The sequence below is a fragment of the Chaetodon trifascialis genome, chromosome 11 (assembly GCF_039877785.1).
Source record: "Chaetodon trifascialis isolate fChaTrf1 chromosome 11, fChaTrf1.hap1, whole genome shotgun sequence".
Classification (NCBI taxonomy): domain Eukaryota; kingdom Metazoa; phylum Chordata; class Actinopteri; order Chaetodontiformes; family Chaetodontidae; genus Chaetodon; species Chaetodon trifascialis.
This window is the reverse complement of record NC_092066.1, coordinates 9,814,615-9,833,269: the sequence shown is the minus strand read 5'-3', so window position 1 is coordinate 9,833,269 and position 18,655 is coordinate 9,814,615. Positions and strand designations below refer to the sequence as shown.

Genomic DNA, 18,655 nt, shown 5'->3' with positions numbered 1-18,655 from the left:
GTGGAAATTACTACGGCATGCTGCTTATTTGTGTCCAATAAAAATACTTTTTCAACATAAGGAATTTCTCCTCTCTGATGCTCAAATGTGTGACCTGAAGTCTTTTTTTCCTGTTCTGTCTTTTTCTGCTCCCCTCTGCAGACAAAGCTCTTCACTACAGATACTGAGTAAGATGAGCTGCCAGATCAGTAAACACATTTGAGTGTTTACTACATCCTGCAAGCCTTATTGTCTTTTTTAACTTTCATTTGACAGGACAGTTATTCAGAAAAGTAACTTTTTGCATTTATCTAGTTAGTCTTTCGCAGCTGGACAAGGAGACTGCAGGACAAGGCTTTGTCGCCGACTGCTTTGCTACCCTTCAGCTGGTTTTGTGTGTGACAGCAGTGACTGATCAGTGACAGTGATGTAAAAGGTTCTGCACTGCTGGCTATTGGGTTGTCAGTGGGGCTCGAGCACTTTGCAGCCGTAAATGAGTCACAATCCAATAATTCTGCTAAACCTGTGGTTGGATTTTAGAGCAATTTTGACAAGACCAGCAGCAGACCGAAACCGCTCAGGAGACAAATGTATGTAGTGGAGACTCTTCAAAGCGAAGGTTACTACTTCAGCTAAGTACTGTGAGGATTTCATTTAAATGACAAAAATATAAGCACTTTGCTAACAATTTGCTAACAATTTTTATGTTGGATTTGTTAAGACTTTGTTTTTGGGAGCCATTTGCAGTGTTGTGAGGAGAATATCCTGTTCAGTGCTGGCAAGGGTATACGTGAGTGTAAGACTCCTCTTTGCAATGCATATATTTCCTGTGTTTGGCAGGAATTGGCACGATTCAAGACTTTTCCTCCATGCCTTGTTACATAACTTTGCAGCGCGTGTGGCTGATGTGCCAGCAGTTGAGGAAGCAGGCACAGCAAATCACAAGCGGAACGACAGCTACACAAATGTCATGATAGGTTCAATGGAGATCAGCAGCGTGTGGCAAATTTTTGTGTGTGTTTTTCTGACAAAATAAGGCAACTGCAGAGTTAGAAAGGGGTAAATGCCTGGTGCCAAGACTAACTTGTATAATAAAACCATTAAAAATATCTAAAAATCATTAGGACTCATGCCAAACGCAGGAGAGCTGCATGACAAAGAGGAATAATGGTCATTCAACATATCAACACATCTAAAAACGTCTCTGCAACTTGTGAGTGTCAAAATATTTACTGCACTTTATTGTGCCCCAAGGTTATTGTGCAGGAATTGCAGGAGCCGCCTGCATAGTTGATTCGTACATGCATCTGTTGACTGTGTACTCTCAAACTGTTGTCATGCATTCCACAAATAGAGTTTTTCAAATAGCTGACTTTTCCATTTGCATTTAAATTTCACTGGACGTGGTACCAATCCTCGCCTTGATGAGTAGTGACAGTTCGAAGCTTTTCCTCTGATAACAAATGCAGATGATCTCTGCTTTGATATCCAGGTGTAAAGGCTGGGAACCAGATGTGCAGCAGCTCTTATCTTTGTTTTCCTTCTGTATCCACGAACACAAAACATCTGCATGTGCAGGAACGCCCTGCTTAATGATCCAGAAGATAAAAACCATAGATTTGAAATAAGTGGAGGAGGCAGCGGCAGCCCAGGGCTAAGTCAGGGGCCAAACCACTGAACATTGAACAACATATGTTTTACAGATATGCTTTGAATAGGCTGTTGATTACATTCATATATATGATGTTTGTATTGACTGTTTTTGTCGTTACTTTAATGATGTGATATTATAGAGAAAAAAAAGATCACTTTTCATCCAGTTTCAGTGTTTGCATCTCAAATAAGTTCAAAGTAAGGTCAACATATCCTTATTTACATTATGCAGCTACCAGAATAACACAATGTATATATCACCTTGCTTCACCTTGACTTTCTTTACAATCTATAACATATTGTATACAGTATTATTCTAGTCAAGGTGTTTGGCAACAGTCCCAAAAATCTCTCTGTAGTAAAACAACACGAGGATGTGGATCAGATAATTGCACATAAAAGCACTTTGAGTTCTTCATAAGAAAAGTATGATTAGACAAGATGTGGCCGTCTATGTGTGGGAGATTTCCTGTTTGGCTGTGTCACAAGAATGTCCTCTCTATCTACGCACATGGCCCCTTTCACATCCCGTTTTATGGCTTATGCGTATTTCATGATCCCCACACCCTGGGCTAATCATTGAATAACCATCAAGTGACTTTAAACTCCGCTGCCGAACATTACTCAATAGAAACCCTGCTGTCTGAGGGCAGTGCAGCCAAGGACTTTCAAGTAGATGCAAGTTATTGTTAACTAAAGCACCAATCAGGGGCAGGCTGACCGCTGTGGTTGGATGCACATCCCCTCGGTGAGCATTCCCATTATTCTGCTCTGTGTGAGATGATCATTAACAACATGTCCCAAATATTTTTACTATGTCCTGTGAGGGAGTAAAGGTGTACATTTTGTTATATTGCCATATTGTGTGGTAATAAATTCCGCTTATTGCCACACAGCTTGGCAGGTAAAATCCGCGATGGAAAATCACTGATATGTAATACAAACTTTGAAGCACCGAATGCAGCAGATAGACATGCATGAGGGAGAGGCTATAAGGATCTGCAAAGTCTGAATAAATCAACATGTTTCAATTTATCTAATTGCAATGGCTGGAGCAATCAGAATAAAAATATTTATCTGCATTCAGGATATGCATCATTCTTTATGGCTTTCCTCCCGACGAGGAGGAATAAAGCTCTGCTCTGGTTTATGTTACTACAGCTCTGTCAGTTAGCTTCTTCACAAGGTGCACTGTGCTTTTAAATTTATCAATGAAGGATAGCTGCGCTGACGACGTGACACTGCTTCACATGATTTTTTTATGGTGGAATTTCAGAGGGCGGTCATGTGACGGCGGCCAATCTAAAATCTCCCTCCTTTGTGTGCTTAACCTCGGGGGTCAGAGCATTGTGTTTGGCCTCTTGTTTTGAAGTTTGTCCTCAACAACACGGACAATGCTCTTTTTGTTGCCCCTCAGTCATTTCGTCTGAGCCTGGCCTTCATCAAATGATTTGGCCCTCATGTTGAGCTTGATTATTCCATTACTTGGCATGGGAGAGTGTTCAGTGGTCCTCTCATTATCTTTATCTACACAAAATAAACAAGTTTGAATCAAAGCTTAACCTGATTTAAACTGATTTGACATGTTATCATTGTAATATTCAGCCCATCAATATGGCCTGTCAAGCACACATCCTGAATACTCTAAAGCAGTGTCCTCCATTTTCACTTTACAAATTAATCACAATGCATTAAAGGATGGAACAGGCAACATTCTGTATATTCTAAGCAACAAATTTTCATGTTGTTTGTCAAGAAATAGCATGAAAACTGTCAATATATTAATTATATTGTCTGTATAGCCAAAGCCTGATATAGCTCTGTGCCATAGACCTCAAAAACCTATTATAAACTCATCAATGAGCCACACTGTTGCTCTCAATGACATTCCTTCATGACAATGAACATGGGCACTGTACTTTATTTTTAGCCGAACATACACTGTCCTGCTGCAGTAAATACTCATTAGCGCAGCAAATGTGTATTAAGCCACGACTGAAAATTGTCCCAAGCAAATGCATTATTTCCTCCTTTTGAGTAATATTTGCTGAAAGCTGAAGGGTCCAGCCAGTTCAGCAAATTACTGAGCCTGTTTAGAGACAAAAACCCAAAAACAAAACAGACCCACACACTATGGGCTTTGCACTATGTTTGGGATTTATTTCAAAAATGAAAAATATAAATGCATGCATGCAAAGGGACAGACACCAGCTTCCTCAGAGCCCTCCTGTAGAATGACACCTCCAACTTGAGGCCCGCATGCCTTTCACCTTAACCCCTCCCATTAGCTGTCTTCACTCCATCTCCACATACTGACTGATGCTGGGCTCTTATCTGTAACCCAAGCGTTACTCGCCGTGTTCACTCCCTTCTGCTTTACGTCAGTTTTTGGCACTCGTTCAATAAACGCTGTGTCAGAAAAGGGGTGTCTTGGTGCACAGCTGCATACTGTGTGCAGAACTGTGCCCTGTATTCTGATTTGAGAAACAAAGCGTCAGTCAAAACTGCAGAGTGAAATAGTTCTCACTTCCCCTTTTTATGACCACTCCAACCACACAGATGTCTTGAAAATCATCCCTCGACTCTTGCTACGTGACACTACTGGCCTATATTTTTATAGCTTTAGTGTTTTTCTCCGAACATCAGCACAAGATGTTCTCAGTCATTGTAACTGCAGACCTATAAACACTTCAGACAGTGCAGAAGGTGAATGGTTCCACTGCTGCGAACTACTTCAGAGGTCGTGACCCGTGAAAGTGCTTGGTAAACACAGATCAAAATGGGTCATTGGTTGTGTCAAAGTTAAAGGCAGAGTGTGCGATCATAAATAAATCAAGGGGTCACCCCACCAACAAAATTCACAACGAGGGATTTAAGCCTGCTATCACTCTCATATTGATTAGAGCACTAACACTTGGCAACAACAAAAAACAGGTTCTTAATGTTTTTTGGTCTTGTTCAAATTCAAATTCTAGCATGACTCTGATTGGATGATCGGATGACTCAGGCAGCTCATATGTGTGTAAACACACGCACACACAGCCACCACTTAGGATGTTATGTGTGCAAACAGAGCAGTGTATGATCTGACAGCTTCAGCTCTAGAAGGCAAAAATAGTGTGCAACGCTGCCGCCCAGTGGACTAAATTGGATTTCAACAGTCACACTAAAGGTCACAATGCAGTTACATCAATAACTAACAAATTAAAGTCAGTCTAACAACTCCCATCCTAATATGAGAATGAATCTTAGCTTTTCAAAGACCTTTCAGACAGAGACAAATGAATCCCCAATATCACTCAGTATGTTCCCTGCACACTGAGGCTAATTGTCTCAGACATTTTAGATTTTAAAGAAAACACGTTTCTAAAGTGTGTCACTTTTTATGTCCACCCAGTCACTCTGGAACTGTAAACTATCTGGTGCTGGAACTGTTTCAAATTAGATTTATTTATGATGGATAAATGTGTTGCTCCTCATATAAAACTTAAAGATAGGTGGCCTCAACCCATCTGCATTTGGTCTGTTTTAAATGTAGGGCAAAAGTATATATATGCATATATGAATATGAAAATGACAATTAAATATAATCTAGTTCCTGAGCAAATGAATGCATGTGTCTGATCTAATGTTTGCACTGTTTAATGTTACACCTGAGCTGTGTTATTAAACAAAATAAAATAAAAATGTAAATAAATAAATAAATAAATAAAATAAAAAGACTGACAAAATGCATATTATACAGGTAAAATAAAATTCCAAAAGGAGATGGATAGATTTTATTTAGTTATTTGTACAATATTAGTGTGATAAACAGAATATTCTGGATCAGAGACCTCCTGCACGCGCTTCCACACAGCCGAAGAAACCGGAAGAAGTTTAGCGGCAGTTCCGGTTGCTACAGCGTAAAGATGTCGCCGTCCTTATTTAATTTTGTCGACGCTAAAGACAAATTTGCGGTGAGAACTCGCAGAATTGCTTTTATTTATCAAAGCGCGTGTTATTGTACACCGTGTGTCGTGATTAAAGTCATAGCTAAGTAGCGGGCTTGTAACTGCAAGTTACTGATCGTTCTTGTTCTTTTAGTGTTCCCATGGCAGGTAGCAAATGCTAGCAAGGCTAACAAAAACGCTATCTTAACGATGCATTTTCTCTCTTAAATGTTCTCTCCGTCCCTCTCACACACCCGCAGACGTCCGCCAAACATGCCCTTGCTTGTAAAACCAGCAAGCAGTTGGTCAGTGTTTTCAACCAGATGCCTGGGAAGTAAGTAACAAGCTAATGTTAGCTTAGCCTGTGTACAAGTTATATGCATATCAATAATGTTAGTTTAGCCCATCATGAAACATCTTTTCACGTATGTATTTCGTTTGTTACAGTGAGTCAGAGAAGAAGACCACCCTTGACCAGGCGCTGAGGGGTGTTCTTGGAGATCAGATTGTAAGTAAATTAGCGCTCATCAACTGGAAATCAGACCTCCTTAAAATAACTTTTCTGTACGTGAATACCTGTAATTGGTGCGTTTTGGTCTCCAGGTTGAACAGAAGGCGAGCTGTGATGACTACTTGTCTCTTATCTACCTGAGTATTGATGCAGTTACAGAAGGTACGTTACACTGACCTGTAGAAATCATAACAATGAATGGAGGAGTGCATTCAAATTGGCCATCTCAACTGAGATTACACGACACTCTGTGATAGTACATATTATCTGTATTGCGCTGATCATAGTAAACTTCCAGCTGTTTACCTTCTTGTTTCAAAGAAAGACGCACACTTGTTTTATGATGATTATCTGAACTGTATGATGATCTTCTGAAATGATAGTGGCGATAGTAAAATATTCTTTACATTAAAACAGAACTGAGATGTCAGAAGCTGTATATACACAAGCTATACCCACATGACCAACATGAGGTTAAGCTTAAATTTTATCCTCTTCACATTTATCAGTGAGGCCATTTATGTGTCATAAGTTCAGTATATGTTGTGACCAGGGTTTCTGCTACTAGTCCATGTCCCCTGAAGCCCAGGTTGGACTGTATATAACTGTTCACAGGTCAGTTTGAACCGTTATCAGACAGACCACCCTGTACTGGTGGACATGGGGTGGGTGTTCAGCTCACCCCCAGTTTTGGGGAGAAACGTAATATATAAACTGCTTGTGTGGAGGAAAGCTTGGAGCAAGCATTCTCAGCTCACTCAAAGCTTGACACTTGAGCTGATCAAGCTGCTGTCTTGCTTCTCTCTCTTCGTGTAGGTATCTGTTCTGCTACAACTCCTTTCATTCTGCTGGGAGATGTGCTGGACTGCCTCCCCCTCGACCAGTGTGACAAAATATTCTCTTTTGTCGAGGAGAATGTGTCCACCTGGAAATCGGTTAGTAAGCTAAAGCCTCTTAGTAAAAGCAGTTGAAGTGTTTCTCCACCATGATATCGATCACGTGATCATTGTGTTCATACTGTCCGTTTTCTCAGAACTCTTTTTACACTGCCGGGAAGAACTACTTGTTGAGGATGTGTAATGGTAAGATGATTTTTCCTTGTTGTTGAAGAACAAGACCTTTTATGTTTAATGGCATCGCTGTTTGTAACCCACCCCTCAATCTGTGTAGATCTTTTAAGGAGGCTGTCCAAATCTCAGAATACTGTATTCTGTGGGCGAATCCAGCTTTTCCTGGCACGGCTCTTCCCTCTGTCTGAAAAATCAGGTAGGAGCAGTGTTTGTGTTATCTTTGAATGACATCAATTCCGACCTCGTCCGATTCCATTTTTTTATGTATTGCTGTTTGCGTTTGTTCCAGGTCTCAATCTACAGAGCCAGTTTAACCTGGACAATATTACAGTGTTCAACAGAAATGAACAAGAAAGTACCCTGGGCCAGAAGGTGAAGTGTCCACACCCGACGATGACTGTGAGAATTGTACATTTAATCTGAAACCTTGAGTTGAGTCTTATTTTATGGTTTCATGTTCATAGCAAACAGAAGAGAAGGAGGATGGTATGGAGGTGGAGGAAGGAGAAATGGGAGAGGATGAGGCTCCTGCACCATGGTATGTGAAGGTGTTCTCAGCAAAGTTTGTCCATGTGTTCTCGATGTAAATGACACAACTGTTTTTAAGTTTGTGTAAACTGAGTCAAACTTTACTTTCAGCTCCATCCCAATTGACTACAACTTGTACAGAAAGTTCTGGACGCTGCAGGACTACTTCAGGAACCCCGTGCAGTGTTACGATAAATTCTCTTGGATGACTTTCCTGAAGGTAACGCACCTGATCACAGCACCATGGGGGATCTTTCTCTGTTGCTCTCCATTTGTCACGTCATCAGAGGGTGCCCCAAAGGGTAACCCTGATTCAGTTTGGATGCTGTTTAACACGTAAATAAAAACACAATTCAGTCAATCACAAACAAGCTGTGTTTACTGACAGCAGTTTTAAGAAGTGTCCCTGAGTTCATGCACTAACATCCTTTATACAATCATGTGTTCACAAAGTGGTGAACCTCGCTACAGGTGTTCCCAGTCTTTAGTTGCTTCTGTACCAACTTGTTTGACACGTGTTGTGCATCAAATTCAGAATAAGCTGATATTTACATTAAAACATTAAATATATTGCATTTGTACTGTTTTCAATTGAGTTTATGTCAAAAAGGGTTATCAAATTGTCACATTCTGTTGTATTTATGTTTTACACAGCGTCCCAACTTTTTTTTTTTTTGGCATTGGGACTTCAGATGCTACATAATGACTCCCTGCTGACGTGAATTTCTTTCTGTTGAGCACAGTTCTCAGATGAGACCTTGGCAGTGTTCAAGAGCTATAAGTTGGATGACATGCAGGCCTCTAAGAGGAAGCTGGAGGAATTGAGAGCATCTGGAGGAGAGCATGTCTACTTTGCCAAGTTTCTAACAAGTGAGAAGGTGAGAAAACCTTTATCCTGCTTTGAGACTTTGTAGAGAGTGGATGAGAAGTCTCATTTAGTAATATAATGTAGATAAGACTTTGACTGCACCACAGTTTTTATGTTCTTATATGTATTTCATAAATATCTGCTGGAATCTGCATTGAATGTGTTCATTTATTCTAGTAAAGAATGATAACCCTTCAAAGATATGGGAGGTGCATGACCTAATTCCCTCTTCTCTCATCTTCATCTCCAGCTCATGGACTTGCAGCTCAGTGACAGCAACTTCAGACGGCACATTCTCCTGCAGTACCTCATCCTCTTCCAGTACCTGAAGGGTCAGGTCAAGTTCAAAAGGTGACGCGCGTCTCTGCTCGGACCTCGTAGAACAGTGAACACACTTTATTTGCGTTGATGAAACGGTCATCGGTTGTTGGCGGGTTCATATTTTGTTTTGTTTTTTTTGTCCTCGTACAGCTCCAACTGTGTTCTGAATGATGATCAGACTACATGGATTGAAGAGACGACTAAACTGGTCTATCAGGTCAGCCCTAAGTCACAATGATAGATAATAAATTCTAGTAGCTACTGTAATCCATAAAGAAGTGTGCCTCACTGTCTCCCCTTGGTCTTACCTGTTTTTGTGTTAAGATATGCCAATGACTGGTTTGATTTGAGTTCTAAGATAAATGTCATTTGGACAGTCTTCATTTTTCTAGGCGTTTTATTGACCTGTATTCACTGTTCTCTTAGCTGCTGAGAGAGATCCCTCCTGATGGAGACAAGTTTGCCACCATGGTAGAGGTAAGACGTGCTTTAGGAATACTGCTGTTAAATATTAAATGAGGCCCATCTGCGCTCACTCACATTCTATCAAGCTTCCCCGAACATTAGTGACACTAGAAATGTTTCTCACCTTTGACAGCATATCCTCAACACAGAGGAGAACTGGAACGGCTGGAAAAATGAGGGATGCCCGAGCTTTGTGAAAGAAAGGTACAAAAGTTATTTATTTGATTGATTTGTCCATTCTTATATTAAAACCATGTGGTGTGTGAGCGTGAGCCAGCATGACAAATTGACAGCTTGTTTCCTCTTGTAACAGGACAGTGGATGACAAACCCAAAAGACCCACCAGGAAGCGACAAGCTCCAGAAGACTTCCTTGGAAAAGGGCCAGACCGCAAGATTTTCATGGGAAAGTATGTGGTCTAATCCAGCTGTTTAGTAGCTGAGGGAGTTTTTTTTTTTTTCTCTTTAATATTAAAGGACCAGTGTGTAGGATTTAGTTGCATGTAGTGGTAAGGTTGCACATTGCAAGATCCCTCAACCATCCTCTTCTAAGCATGTAGAGGAACCAGGCTGCGAATAATGCAAAAAACTATGTGCATCTGTTTGTCTACAGTATTGAATGCTACCACATGCCTACCATCATTTTCTGAGACGTTATCTTACTGTGAAAATCTCTTACCGTTACTTCCATAAATAAAGCTCTTGTGTGTGTTTTTGTTAGTGATGAGTTGACTCGACTGTGGAATCTGAACCATGACAACATGGAGGCCTGCAAGTCAGACAGCAGGTCAGTGGGTCACAAAACTTCACACTCTTTATACTGATTTGTCTGGTTGACATATATCAGATTTTACATCTTTTCATATCGGATGTGTTTCATTCAGGGAGTTCATGCCATCACTGGACGAATTCTTTGCGGAGGCCATCGAGCAGGCCGACCCTGCTAACATGGTGGAGGACGAGTACAAGTGAGTTTGCAAGTCCGAAAAAGCTTTTACCCAAAAGAGCATCACTGGCTTTATTCTCAGTTTCCTCCACGTGTGTGTTTGTGTAACTTTCTTCCTGCAAACCAACGCAGGGTTGTGCGGAACCCAAACTACGGCTGGCGCGCTCTGAGGCTGCTGTCCAGGAGAAGTCCGCACTTCTTTCAGCCAACGAACCAGAAGTTCAAGAGCCTGGCAGACTACCTCGACAGCATGGTTAGCAAGCTAGCCAAAGAGCTGCCGGTGAGGTTTTTGTTTTTTTTTTTCTTGTGCATGATGGTCACAAAAACTGTCAAACACTGACATCTTCAATTTTCATCCGACACATGCAGAAGGACATTCCCTCTGAAGAGATCAAGACAGGAGAAGAGGATGACGACGATAACGGAGACAATCTTCTCAAAGACAGCAACGACAGTGAGTTTGAATGATCGTGTATTCAACACGACAACTCCATTTAGACCAATATTAACTAGTTTTCTTTCATATTTATGTTTTTGACACAGGTACATACATTGAGGAGATATCTTGAATTCAAACTTTTCTCAATGAATATATGGAGCATTTTTTTTCACCCCAACTTTTATCAATTAATTCTCAACATATTCTGGTTCATCCTTCCCTCAGCTTGACCTCTGTATTTTTTGCGTGCTGGTTTTGGAGATTAAATCACCTCATCCTCCACGTATCCGCTCATGTCCATCCCTTTTAGATCAAGAGTCTATTTTTACCCTCCCTATTGTGTCTGTCCTTCCAGGTCCGAGCATACAGAGCAAGATGGTGACAAATCAGCAGATGGATGACATAGCAGCCAAACTGGGTGCAAAGTGGAAGACGCTGGCTACTCATTTGGAGATGAAGGCGGCAGAGCTGCGGGAGATCGAAACAGACAGTGAAGATGTTGACATGCAGGCCAAACTGCTGCTTGTCGCCTGGCAGGACAGAGAGGGAACACAAGCGACGGTGGACAACCTGGTCACGGCTCTCAACGCTGCAGGATTCTCACAGATTGCGGACAGCCTCAGTGAGGCATAAAGTAGATCGCTCTTTACTTACATAACCCATACCGCCATTACATTGTTGCAGTATCCTTTTTCATACCAAAAACAAATGGAGACTAAAATTTTTGTATGTAGTGTAGGTTGACACAAGTTTTTTCACTGTAGAAAAACCAATAAATGTTTTTTTTCCTAATAAACCACTTGTAAGACCATTCAATTAAAAGGACCTCACATTTTGGTATAACAGTTTATTTTCACCACCTATGAAAAGCGATCCGTCAATAACTTATTACAGAGTGGTGATGGTTAGGTCTTACACATTGTGGCAGGGTGATCAGGAAACCTGCAAGGAGAAACAAAGTGAAGCGTAGCATTTTAAACCGTACAGATGTCTGAAATCAGTGTCGGCGAGAACAATGTTCAAGGCTTGTCGAGTAAACCATCACAGTTGAATCTCAAGTCTTTATTTAACTGCACACAGTTCACCACAAGGGCAACCTGTTCTGAACTGGTTCCCCACACGCTTCCCCCAAAAAAGCATTAGTGAAGATTTGGCAGTAAGAACCTCATCTGTCAATGCGTTCAAGAACAATTCCAGGAGATGATGTGAGCCAAGCACTTAAGAAAAGACCTGAGATTGAACCCAAATTTCCCAGCGGGCCAACAGGTGAACAAGGGCAAGTCTTTACAGTGTTGCGTGAAAATCTCCATAATACATCTGAGAAGATACAAGCCAGAATGTCGAGGACAACAGCTTGGCTAGGCATTTTTGTATAAGTCGATTAAATGACTAAAGAGAAATATTTTGCTTTTATGATATGAGCACCTTATCAAAGGCTTTAAAAAATATACAATGTGTATAAAACATTTAATGAAACTGCAGAGCTAGACTTAAAAACCTCTTTCAAGGATCCAGTCCAGAGATTGCCGCTCGTCATATCTCCACTTTCAAAGCCCACTATGGTTGAATATTTAACACCGTTTGACAGAATTTGTTTTACAAGCATCCGAGTCGGTTACAAAAACAAACAAACAAACAAAAAAATTAAGGTCATCAAATCTTTAAAGACACCAGTTTTACTGCACATCTATGCAGACAGTGCTTGGAAATGGCAATTTGTATGTATGTTGGATGTTGTCTTTGTCTTCTAGGCAATCTTCCACAGTTACTGTTCCTCTTCAAGTATTTCCAGCCGCCGGGGACCGTACAGTAGAACGTATGCTATATGCCAGTCTCCGCCACCGGACAGTCGCAAGATATCCTCTGGAGACACCACACTCACTTTGTCATCATCAAACTTGACCCACTCATCTAACGGAGGAGACCACAGCAGGAAGAGGAAACATTCAGTTCCTGAACATCTGTGCACACCGAGCATGAAGCTCCTGTCGGCTTTTATGATTCGTGACATCGTGACACATACACGCTGAACGCAGCGCGGGGTGAAACTGTGCTTACCTTCTTTCCTCTTGACCCATCCCACGTAGTGTCCTGACGAGCTGGAGCGGCCTTGGTGTGTCAGCACAGCCTGCAGGTCGTAGTAGCCGCTGTTGTTGGAACCGATGTCTGCAAGAGAAACAGCAGTATGTTACAGTTCCCTCATGTTGGCTTTTAACTGACTGAAATGGGGAAAGCCACTCTGGCATGCCATTACTCTGCAGTGCAGTGCTCGGGATTGCTTCACATTTAATTGTGACCTTTGCTAAGTGTAAGTACAACATGCAATAGTATGAGCACAGCAAGAAAACAGCTATCAGCGTTTTTAATAACAGATTCACGGCTGAATGATTGCCTATATTTCACTAAATATGTATTGTGATAAATACATTACATGAAAAATGCTGACAGTGACATGTTTTTTTTTGCGGTGTTGAAGTGTGGATTCACACATTAAAAAGTGTGCAGAGGGTGTCAGTGTCATGTCCCAACGTACCATCAGAGAATGAAAAAGGCTCATATTTCACTTCTTTCGCTGCCTCTGGCTTCTTCACCAACTGACCCAACAAAAAAAAGAGAACATTGTGAGACGCTGTGCAGGATTATTTATGGTTAAAGTGGGAGCTTTGCTGCTTCTAATGTAGGCATGAACAGTAGAAAGGCAATAAAAATAAAAAGGCTCTAAATCAGCCTTACCTTTTGCTGCTGTTTCTCTAGCTTCTTGTCTTCGACCTCCTTAAACTTTGACCTGATTGGCAGCATTTTCTCCTGGAGCTCTGCGGTGCACAGCTCATAGACGTCCAGCATGAGCGGGAACTTGACATCCTTCAAAACAACAGACAGTATGTTAGACCTAGAAGTAAACAACCAATTAGAGAGAGTCCCGTTATAAATGAGATTACTGAGGACAAACCTTAAGGACTTTTGCATTGACAGACTCCTTCTCTTTGTAGAAAAATCGGACCATTTGAACAGTCAAGTAGGCAGGCAGACGGCTCAGTTTTGACTAGAGGGTTAAGAGGATGATTTCAGAGGGTAAATACATTTTAATCTCGAGTCTACAAATACAGCAGAAGACTTCTTACTTACAGATTTTATATACAGGGCATTTCTTTCCAAGGATGTAGACATTTTTGTGATTTCTTCCTGCAGTCTCTGGAGAGAGAACAGGCAGAAACATGAGTTTGACGTAGGTATGTTGTATTCGTTGCTTTACCTCTGGCTAAACCTGGACAAACATAAAATCTCCATGTACAGTTTTAAATATCCAGATAGTGACAGCTTTCAATGCATTTAAAAAAATAAAGTACTGCATTTACATACCAGCCTCAGTCCTGTGGCAAGGTACTTGACTTCTTGGTTGATGAAGCAGCTGAGCTGGAGCTGGCTTTCCTTGCCCTTGATTGGCTCCTCGTCCTCAGACTCTGTGCATTTCATTCTGAACAGGAGAGTTGAGGAAAAGCCGAGTCACTCAGCTGGGTCAGACTTCAAAACAACGGTGACACTGCACGCCGCTGTTTGTGACCCGAGCATTCAGAGTCAAACCAGACTGAACCGAGAAATAAACAGGAGGAAGATGCGATCGACGAAGACAGAAAGGATACGTAGTTTCAAATTCTACGCCGAAATACTGGTCGATGAAGTTCTTCTTCGTAGAGGCAGAGGCGGCGCCGCTCTCAGAGTCGGTCTGTAGATTGAAATGCAAAAATGGAACATGTTATTTGTCACCAACTAATTTATGAATCATCAAAAAACATCTGAAGGTAAAAGAAACATTTAATGTTTTACCTCCATGGGAGTTTCTGGCTCTAGTGGCTCCAACTTTTGCTGAAGCACCCTCATCATCTGCAGCCAGCACTCGTTGGCATCCTGAGAGAGAGAGAAAAACAAAACACACAATGTCAAAAAAATGTAGGTCCATGACACATATAGCATACAAGGCACAGCTGTGTCCATTCGGTGTGGTGAAGAGCTTCTCACCTGCTGGAGGTACTGTCCCTGGTCCCCCTTCTCAGCAAACTGTGGAAAGGCCATATGAAGGAACTGCAGCAAAATGATGGGAGGGAGGCTAGATGAGGTCTTCTCCATGGTCTCATACAAGTCACGAAGGGCTGAGAACACGAAGATAAATGCATATTCATTTTATATGCATTAGTATGTCATTAACACATGCCTAAGACTTCACAACAACTGACTGTGCCCAATACCTGCTGTGATGTACTGTGATGGCGCATTTGCTCCTGAAGATCGCAGGGCACCTGAATACCTGAAGGAGGGGGACGATTTCAGCAAAGTCACAGAAAAAACAGCAAAAACCAGGGAAGAGAAAAACACACTTTTTAAGGGAAAGCCAAAAAGCTGTTTTAAAGCAATGTATTTCAACAATGTAGACAGCTTCTATTTACATTCAGCGTCGTAAACTTCTGAATTTATTCTGAGCAGAACAGCAGAGAACCCACCTTCTGAGGGCAGTTTTGAGCTCTGGCACAGAGCGCAGACACTGCACTGTGGCGTTCATGTAACAGGTGTTGCCCAAGTTGGTCAGCCCACATGGCAGCTCCAACTAAAAATGACAAGAGTGGGACGAGCGTTCAATATTGTTAACTGTCATTTCATCCACTCCCAAAAAGATGGATGTTAGCTCTTCACGCAGCTTTGTAGAAACTGTTCCGAAAACACGCTGTTTTACAGGCTTGTTTTAATCTAGATCTTTAATTACGGCATCCCAGAGTTTCCCTGAGTGCTCAGTAGTTACAGTGTGTCATCCAGCTGTGAGAACCTCCTAGCGCATGAAATAATTATATTTGGGAGGATTTCAAAGAAGAGCAGGCATTGTCAGAGACAATCAAATCAGCCACTCTCTTTCCCGTTAAAACGGGGTGCTTTGCCATGAGGAATTGACAGTTTCCTCACTGACATGAAACTGCAGCCCAACCAGTATCAACACAATCAAGTGACACAGCAGTTTGCAGTTCATATGCATTTAAAGTCCAAGAGCACAATTCCTCCTCGGTAGAAATGCATTGTAAGTCTCTGCATAAATTCAACAGCAAACACCTTCCTGACTGCAACTTAATTTGCTGAAGTAGATTTCTTTCAGATCAACACAAACACTAACCTGATGCAGCTTTTCATTTTCAGAAGCTGATGTCCCAAAAGGGGTGGACACAGCATATCTACTTTATTATGTTCTCTACTTGGTAAACACATTGAGGAAAACACAATCAATTGACCATGTCAATGCAGCAAACAGCGATTACCATATTTGTTTTCGCCGTACTGGTAATTTTCAGTCTTACTCACCGCTGAGGCCAGCTGCTCCTCAGTCATGTCCTCCACAAACATGGGCCGGACAGCAGGCTCTTCAGGCAGGGCATCTGCTGAGCCCATCATCAGCAGAGTCATTCCCTACAAAAAGAACAGAGCATTCACTAACTTGCCTGGTAAAATGCACTTGGTAGTATCACTCTGTGAACTAGGAAATGCTTGTTATGTGCATCCAAACACAGCTAAAATACTCACATTTTTCAGTTTAATGTTGCCCCACTCATCATCCTACAACAAAGACAAGACATTGGTTAGCCTCTTAAAAACACTTGAAGGATAGGGCTGACGGTTCTTTTTCTTATTGTCTCAAAACCAATGAAAACACTGAGGCCAACAATGTATTCATACACCTCGCAATACATTGACTTCATTTCCATCTGTGGCACACAGCCCTCCCATTCGTTTCTACTGAAACCATAAATCTTATTTTTTCCCCCCTTAAACAGCCAGGCACTGTACTTAAAAAAAATAAATAAAATAAACTGGAGTGATTGCTGCATTTGTTGGGGATTATTTTCAACGTGGGCTAATATAGACTGTGTATGTTCAGCATGCGACTCAATGGTGTATTTTGTTTGTTTATTGTCCATAATGTTGACAATGCTACAATAGGCTTTGGCTAGACAGGCAACACTTGTTAGTATGATCAACTGATTGCTGGTTTAGGTCTTTTTCTGGGATTTGACAGCATTGACTGCCCAATCCTTTAACAAAAGAAAACCTGCAGCACAGTAGCTTTTCCCCATGCATCTCTGAACCAGATGCTTGAGTGCTGTTCGTACCTTCAGAGTGCCTCCCTTCACCATGACCTTCTGTCTGTCTGGCTGGACTCCCGTCAGGGCAAAGAGCTGAGCCTTGAAAACCATGGGTGGTTCCTCAGTGTTCAGCTCCACTGCATCAAACTTCTCTTTGCCCCATTTCACATTTACTGAAAAAAAACGACAACAAAACAGAGGAATGGTACATACCCACTCGTTAACTTTCCAGGGTGAATGTTGGTAAGCACCATAACTTTGTCAAAGTGCTGCCATGTATGACACAGCATCCAGTTAGCAATAATAAAATACTCCATGGAATCACACAGCTACAACCAAACTGTCGGGATAAATGCACTAAGTGAAAGCGAATATAATGGTACAGCTTCCAATGTAATGAGGCAAAACGATTGATTAGACATTTTAGATACCAGCGTAAGATTACTGTCATGTTAAAACGGCAAACTCGTGTTCTATAAGCATTGTTTGTCTCCAAAAAGCCGCAACTGCAGCCAAAAGCTTATTAAGTGTACACTCATGATTTGGCTAACTTGGTTAGCAAGGCTACCTATGCTAATAAAAGGCATGATTCTGTTAATTTTACACAGATACAAAATTAGAGAAGTGAGTGGCTTAAACTAACAAGAATGCAATCAAAGTGGCTAAGCTGTGCTGACAAACAATGGTTTCAAATAACTACTGAAACCACCTCACTTAACGTCAACTAGCTAACGTAGCTAGCAAACACTTAGCTGCAGTAGCTACTCTCTGGTTTGTCAGATGACTGTTAGCATAACCGGTTTTAACCAAACACATTCTGTGAACTCCACGAACAGACAGTAACACAGTTAAAGCTGTGTAGCACTTTAGTATGTTCCCCTGTCTCGAAATATTGTTTTTGTGATGACTTCACCAGTGGCCTAACAAGCCTACTACCGTTAGCATGCAAACTGCATATCATGCTAAAGCTAGCTAAACTAGCATGCTAAACGCAATTTACGTTATTGCACAAAAACACGTGTAAGCGTTCGTGTTTTTATTGTCTTTCTCGATGTCAGTGAATGTGTTGTATTAAAACAGCACCATACCTGTAAACACCGGCATATTTGGCAACCTTTTACTTCCTCAGCTCTTTATTTTTTCCTGTTTCAATCCACCGGGGCGCGAATGAAGACTTGGCTAGTTCTCAGTCTGAACTTCATTCAAACAGAATGACGCTGCAACAACACGCTGGGAACTTATCGATGCGCTCTGACATCTGCTAGCCATCCTGCCGCATGCAACGCACGCAGACTACACACACCCAGCGTCTCTGCTCGAATTATTCTGCGACATTAATTACAGTATTTGTGACTCAGGCTTGTTGATACTGAGGTTTGTTCTCTCCAAGGAGGTAATTGTTTTCCTACCATGTGACAACTTATTTCAGCATGTCTATCTCTGTTACTGATGGATAGATGAACCAGCTGAGGAACTCCGGGGCAATAATCAACTCCTAGGCCCCCATTCCTCCCATTGTCAATGTAGCATGTTTACAGTTTTTCTACACTGAAATACTACCTTGATAAGCAGTAACTGTGGTAATTTGATTAAACATCAATTTACTTGGAATATGCAACATCTATGCAGAAAGAAATAATGGTCTTAAAAATAGATTTTGACACATGGGACCTCTTAAAAAAGGGCTTCAAGACTAGAAAATAATACCACAGGACCCTTAACAAGTTGACGATTATTGTGCTTCTGTGCTACATAGTTCCAAATTCTCAATTAAATTAACACAAACCAGCTGGCAAAGTAAGCCTGGCGCTTTTGGTAATCCAGG

The 18,655-nt window shown here is 41.4% G+C and overlaps 2 protein-coding genes across 2 annotated transcripts; one reads left to right on the top strand and one right to left on the bottom strand.

Moving 5' to 3' along the window:
- The first annotated feature begins 5,508 nt into the window (after positions 1 to 5,508).
- On the top strand, positions 5,509 to 11,505 carry thoc1 (THO complex 1). Its single transcript, XM_070973939.1, has 21 exons — positions 5,509 to 5,591; positions 5,825 to 5,898; positions 6,012 to 6,072; positions 6,168 to 6,237; positions 6,892 to 7,010; positions 7,109 to 7,157; positions 7,246 to 7,341; positions 7,435 to 7,517; positions 7,610 to 7,683; positions 7,785 to 7,893; positions 8,417 to 8,551; positions 8,792 to 8,892; positions 9,013 to 9,079; positions 9,289 to 9,339; positions 9,461 to 9,531; positions 9,641 to 9,736; positions 10,048 to 10,113; positions 10,211 to 10,294; positions 10,405 to 10,552; positions 10,642 to 10,726; positions 11,067 to 11,505. The coding sequence occupies exons 1-21, from the start codon at positions 5,544 to 5,546 to the stop codon at positions 11,342 to 11,344; spliced, it is 1,965 nt and encodes a 654-aa protein (XP_070830040.1). The 5' UTR covers positions 5,509 to 5,543; the 3' UTR covers positions 11,345 to 11,505.
- Positions 11,506 to 11,758: 253 nt separating this feature from the next.
- On the bottom strand, positions 11,759 to 18,090 carry usp14 (ubiquitin specific peptidase 14 (tRNA-guanine transglycosylase)). The gene is made up of 16 exons (XM_070973940.1): positions 17,919 to 18,090; positions 16,858 to 17,003; positions 16,271 to 16,303; positions 16,052 to 16,156; positions 15,208 to 15,311; positions 14,956 to 15,014; positions 14,729 to 14,859; positions 14,537 to 14,617; positions 14,353 to 14,435; positions 14,072 to 14,186; positions 13,838 to 13,903; positions 13,662 to 13,754; positions 13,445 to 13,573; positions 13,245 to 13,305; positions 12,770 to 12,877; positions 11,759 to 12,622 (listed from the first exon to the last, which is right to left on the bottom strand). Exons 1-16 carry the CDS (start codon positions 17,932 to 17,934, stop codon positions 12,477 to 12,479), a joined length of 1,476 nt encoding a protein of 491 aa, XP_070830041.1. The 5' UTR covers positions 17,935 to 18,090; the 3' UTR covers positions 11,759 to 12,476.
- Positions 18,091 to 18,655: the final 565 nt, after the last annotated feature.